We start from the raw sequence: 6,537 nt of genomic DNA, 5'->3' as shown, positions 1-6,537 counted from the left end.
TTCCCCCCCGCAGTAGGATGGGGGAGAGAATCAGAAGACCAGAAGTGAGAAAACTCGTGGCTTGAGATAAAGGCAGTTTAATAGGTAAAGCAAAAGCTGTGCATGTAAGGAAAGCAAAACAAGGAATTCATTCACTACGTCCCATCTGCAGGCAGGTGATCAGCCATCTCCAGGAAAACAGGGCTCCATCGTGCATAACGTTTATGTGGCAAGACAAAATGCCGTAACTCCGAACGTTCTCCCCTTCCTTCTTCTTCACCCAGCTTTATATGCTGAGCATGATGTCATATGACATGGAATATCCCTTTGGTCAGTTGGGTTGAGCTGCCCGGGCTGTGTCCCCTCCCAACTCCTTGTGTACCCCCAGCCCCCTCACTGGTGGGGAGGTGTGAGGAGCAGAAAAGGCCTTGGGGCTGTGTAAGCACTGCTCAGCAGTAACTAAAACATTCCTGAATCATCGACACTGTTCCAGCACCAATCTGAAACATAGCCCCATACTAACTACTGTGGAGAAAATTAACTCTATCCCTGCCAAAATCAGCACATCTACTTAACTGCTGAGGGTTTTTTGAAGTACAAAGGACTATGTATCTATCTATACATATATGCATCTAGAATCATAGAATCATTTAGGTTGGAAAAGACCCTTAAGATCGTCAAGTCTGACCTTTAACCTAACACTACCAAGTTCACCGCTAAAGCATGTCCCTAAGTGCCACATCTGCACATCTTTCAAATACCTCCAGGGAGGTATGTATTTATACATATATCTGTATTTGTATAAATACACAAATACAAGAATATCATTCAGATGAAGTCATTTAGTTACCTGTTCAACCTTTATGTCATATTCTCCATGGACCTTTTTTCCACGAAAAGCCTTGGCCCTGCAGGAAAAAAAGGAGAGAGAAAATCAAGGATATATGTATCTGTAATCAGTAGTTACATAAAAGCTTCCTGTATGGCCTTCAGTGTCTTGAAAATACATATAGATACACTAATTGAATCTACCTACTACACATACACAATTCTCTTTCCTTTGACATCCTTGTATCCTTAACATCCCATCACACAGTATTTTGTGATAAAAAGCATAATGTGATTTTCAACATTAAACTGTATAAGTATACTGAAATACATATTTCACAATTACTTATTAATATAAAATCAGTATCACAAAAAAGATGCAATCTTGCTCTCATTAAAGTCAACAACGCCAGTGGAAATTCATTTCTTTGTGAACAACTTCCTAACAACCATGCATGTTAATCTTTATCCACTTAGTTTATTTAGAAAAACTGGTTTATTGGAAACACTATGGTTAGAAACTTTATATTGTTTTTGAAGAAAGCATCAGAAGTCATGGAGACTGCTGTCACCAAATTTGCAAGTGCCTAATTTAATAATCAGTTTTGCTTTTTCTAGACTGTAAGTTGAGCCAAGGTATTTAATCTGAAGGAGAGTTTATCAGTAATTACTATGCACCAGGATTGCTGCAATAAGACAGAACTGAATTCAATGATCCAGTCTCCCAGGCCTAACAAGCAGACTTTCTTGTAGGAATCAGTCAATTGTATGCCTTAGGCAGCACGTATCTGCTTTGGAACAAATGGGAATTAAAAAAAAAAAAAATCTGTTAATAAGAGGGAAATACTCTAACACTCTGAAGTTGGAAAAGGGATATGGTATCAGCCTTTCTGCACCTTCTTTGCTCAAGTCAAAGCTTAGAATACTTTTCCCACTTTTATTATATATAAGCAAAAATTTGTTGCACAATCCAGAACCAGAACACTACAGAATGTCTTCTCAAGTATTAATAAAAAGAATGTAACTTTGTCCATTTTCAACATCTGACAAAGTGCTATTATATTAAACTAAACCTATCTCGTCAATGAAAGTAATGTATATTACATACTAAAACAGTTCACCGTTGCTTTTGGAAAATCCTTTTCCCACTGAGGTCCAGAAGAGGTTTCACCACTGGTTTCAGTAGTGGAAGAACCAAACTTTGTAATAATCAACTGAAAACACTGCCTTTGGCAACGTATTTCTTCAGGATATCTTAGGTATTATGGATGGTAGAAAGCAAAGGAAGTGTCATACTGAAACGGCATCCTAAAATATTGTCCAACAATTAATTCCGTATGAATATGCAATTGGTAAGAAGATAACAATGAAGAGAGCATTTGCACTACTGATTTATACTGTTTTCTTGTGATAAGTACACACGAAATATGAAGTTTGAAATCAATTGGTTTATTACAGGAGGTGCATACTCAGCATGATGTTATCAAATATTTTGCCAATAACAAAAGTAGAAGTTAAATATACTGTATCACAAGCCTAACTTACAGAAGTATTATTAATCACTTCTTTTTATTTCTGATTTTGTTTTGAAATTCCATATGTGGAATATGAAAATTACCTCTTGGAAACTTTGAAGATGTCTGGACATGGCTTAAGTTTTATAATGCTGCTTATGTTGAAGCATCAGCTGGACCCTGTTAATCTAATAGGTGCAGGAAAACCAAGGACATCTGTATTACCCTGTGAGAAGTCCACAAAAGCCAGACCAGAGAGAAACATCTCATGTTCAAAGATAAACACCACATCTACCTCAGGAGAAAAGCAACCAATTCATAACAACAGACAACTTAAATGTCTCTTTGAAAAACTAAGATTTACCACTTCAAAAATACTTAAAACTCCAATTCTGATCTCCATGAATTTAACAGTAACGTTATCGTTCAATCAGGATGAGCTCCAGGATTTTATTTCTGAAGCAGCAACAGGTAAGGTAAATGCATTATTGGACATGACATAACACAAATTTAATTTAAATGGAATTATGTTAGCTACATAATACAATAAATGTTACAGTGAAGCTGCCTCTTGAACACTGAAAAATAAGCTTAGAGTAACAGTCAGTTTCTCCAAAGCTGAACAGTAACTTGACCATATATAGAAATTAAACCTCCCACAATGCTTAGCCTAACAAATACCAGCAACTGATTACTTCAAGAGAGGAAATGGAACTAGGAAACCACAAAGAGCCAAAGAGAAGCTCTTCTATTCTTTAGTGCAAAGTCCATTGCACATATTGGAATGCACTCAAAACATCAGTTAATTATTAATTATTGAGATGCTAGTCCTTAAAATTCAGTCTTTCTAGTTAAACATCATTTAGATGAGGCAACCTTTACACAACTAAACGCTAGCATGATTCACATTTCAACAAATGACTTCAGTTTTGAAAATAAACAGTAAGTACCGAAGTTAAGCAATCCGGGGCTTGAAAACAAACATGACATTTAATCATTTAAAGAGACTTAATTTCAAAGTAACGTTAATAAACAACTTTTTTATAAAAAGGTATAATATTCAATAATATTCTCCAAATGTTGATCCACAAACTGCAAGAATTTCTCTTGATATCTCTAATAAAATAACTTAACAGCAAGAAGTCATGACTCAGTCATTTCAGAATGAACTCTAAGAAATTATCAGCATGAGTTTGCTGTGAAATAGAGCCTAGTTTTCATTTTATTTACTATACTTAGGAAATACAGTCACGCCCTGCTTGAATTATTTCCCATTTGCAGTATGAGAAACATGCAATCCTATCATAACAACATTTATTACATGTTTAAATTAATATTTTTTTTATGGAGGGGAGATTGGGAACAAAATTGTCTGGTTATTGATTTACAGAATTCCACTGAATTGTAGTTTGAAATTCCTGTTACATCATATCACTCTCAGTACTGAGCATGGAATACCTGTGTATCAGCTCTCAGAGCCCCTCCGTAGAAAGGAAGTAATGCGTTCAAGGACACGGGCTCTAGGCAAGGCAGTTGAGAAGAGTGTAAGTTGAGCTGTCAGCGTGAGTAAAGTTAACAAAACGAGTATGTCCCAATTCAAGTAACATCTGGCTGCCCATTGCTGATGATTTCTGAAAGAGGTACCATTATTCATCTGAAACTCACCGTGTAAATAGTCGCTTTCCAAAGCGTAAATGCAGAGAAAATAGACAGCTACCAATATGAATGCTGCCTATTGGAGTTACTAGCATGACCTGTTATAGCCAGATTCTTTTCAAAATATGTGAAATATTTATGCATTTCTTGCTTCACAATTCATTTTCTGGATAAAAAGCTTGCACATTTAAAATTAAACAACATAGAATATACAGTTGCCATAGATGCAGCCTAAAATGAACTCATACTACCTACTGAACTTTGGCAAGGAAAAGGAATGAAGTAGCAATCACTAAAAGTGTTTCAAATACACAAAAAAGACCTGAAATATTTCTCTCAAACTACATAGCATTTACATACATTTCCACAGCATCTTACTATGCCATGAAACCAATGAACAAAGCATTAAAAATGGTGCTACTTTTGATTGGCGGTAAAATCAACAGGAAAATAATTTGCTAACACACAGCAGGTTTGTACCACTTCAGTTCGCGCTCTTTAACACCACAACGATGAGCTTGTCAGCAACAGTCCTTATTAAAGTCAAAAGCATGCATCCAGCAAACACGTGAGATGCAGTCCTGCAACCCACTGCTCGTAAGTCTCCCATCTTCACAGCACTGCATAGCCCTAAACATTGCAATTTGCACTTGTCGTGCAGCATTTGTAGTTTGATTTCTGTACAAATAACGTAACGTGCACAGGATTCAGTTCTGTTTGAACACTGATTTCTGGGCACGTTTGAACAGCGAACTGGGAACTAACTACCGAACCTATCAATAAGAAGACTGTATGCTCAAAAATAATTGTAGTGCCAGTTTACTACAACAAGGCAAAAGTCTGTTCATCCTTCAGAGCAGTAGCACCCTCTAGAGTACACAAACTACAGACTGTCAATATTTACAAACAGCTAGCATAATTTACTTCAAGCAAGGTGATGTACATATATATACACACAGTAGTCTTAAATAACTGATTCACTGGAATTACCATATGGATGTGAAGATACTGGCAGACTACTAACACAGAATCAGCCAGACTTCCACAAACTTAAAAAGTGTGGTATACTAGCCTCAGTGACAGAATAGAAATGTTGAAGAGAAAGTAAGTCCAAGTTCAAATCTGGTTAGAAATAACTAATTATTTAATTCAATTTTTTTTTTAAAAAAAGAAAGAAAATAAAGAAGAGGAAAAGTAGATGTAGTATCAAAGTTTTTGCACCAGAAAAACTCTCACTTGCACATGCTGCTCTAATTTCATGCTGCATCAGAAATAGTCAATCTACCTTCAGCAGTCAGTATTTTCTATTAATTTAACACAAATATGACTGTGTCTAGGTGATCCAGTAACAGAGGGCTAAAAAATACAGAACACTGGTATCATCATAGAATTGCAGAATATCTCAATTGGAAGGGACCCATAAGGATCATTGAGTCCAACTCCCTGCTCCTCGCAGGACTTCCTAAAACTAAACCATACGGCTAAGATCATCATCCAGATGCTCCATGAACTCTGAAAGGCTTGGGGCTGTGACCACTTCCCTGTTCCAGTGACCAACCACCCTCTCAGTGAAGAACCTTTTCCTAATGTCCAATCTGAACTTCCCCTGACACAGCTTCATTCCATTTCCTTGTGTCCTATCGCTGGTCACCTGAGAGAGGAGATCAGCACCTCCCTCTCCACTGCCCCCCTTGGGGAAGGTGTAGGTTGCGATGGGGTCACCCCTCAGCCTTCTCTTCTCCAAGCTGAACAGACCAAGTGACCTCTGCCACTCCTTGTAAGTCTTGCCCTGGAGACCTTTCATCCTCTTGGTCACCCTTCTCTAGACACACTCTAAGAGTTTGATGTCCTTCTTATATTGAGGTGCCCAAAACTGCACAGTGCTCGAGGTGGGGCCACACCAGTGCAGTGCAGAGTAGGACAATCCCCTCCCTTGACTGGCTAGTGGTGTTGTGCTCGATGCACCCCAGGACGTGGTTGGCTCTTTTCAAGGGCTTGACTCCTATTTGCCATCAACCCAACCCCCCCAGATCTCTTTCCACGGGGCTGCTCTCCAGCCTCTCGTCCCCCAGTTTGTACATATAACCAGGATTATCCCATCCCAGATGAAGAATCCAGCAATTGCTCTTGTTACATTTCATATATAACATATTTGGTAATCTTGTCTACTGTCCCAAGAAAAAGTACTGAACAATCTAATGAAATTATATATATTAGAATTAACATTTCAGTGATACAACCTAGACATATTCTAAGTCCATGGTTTTTAAGACAGCGGTTTTCTAAATATATTTGTTTTCAATATGAAATCAAAAGAATCTGCCAAGGAAATAATGGCTTAAAAACATGACCATATACATATAATGAAGATTCACTAAAGGATCATTTAAAGGTGCAAGATTATGACTTCTTCCATATGCTGAGAACTTTTTAGACTGTTATGCAAACTTTTGTAAATACATGAAAACCAGAAGAAACTATTAGCAAAGTAAGCATATGAGAAGATTTGCACAGCGTTTTCATTTTATGTGACCTAATCCACAACCTACTGAAACCAGCA

At 37.4% G+C, this 6,537-nt stretch overlaps 1 protein-coding gene across 1 annotated transcript in view; it reads right to left on the bottom strand.

Annotated features, from left to right (window-relative positions):
• The window catches only part of SYN2 (synapsin II), a gene marked incomplete at both ends in the record, with an annotated part of 82,883 nt that extends 81,996 nt beyond the window's left edge, over positions 1 to 887 (bottom strand). Inside the window, one exon of the mRNA XM_009697673.1 lies at positions 830 to 887. Within this exon, the coding sequence (XP_009695975.1) occupies positions 830 to 887 (58 nt within the window). The remainder of the gene's footprint in view (positions 1 to 829) is intronic.
• Positions 888 to 6,537: the final 5,650 nt, after the last annotated feature.

Source organism: Cariama cristata, unplaced genomic scaffold (genome assembly GCF_000690535.1).
Source record: "Cariama cristata isolate BGI_N322 unplaced genomic scaffold, ASM69053v1 scaffold803, whole genome shotgun sequence".
Classification (NCBI taxonomy): domain Eukaryota; kingdom Metazoa; phylum Chordata; class Aves; order Cariamiformes; family Cariamidae; genus Cariama; species Cariama cristata.
Note: the sequence above shows the minus strand (reverse complement) of the source record. Positions and strands in the feature narration are given on the sequence as shown.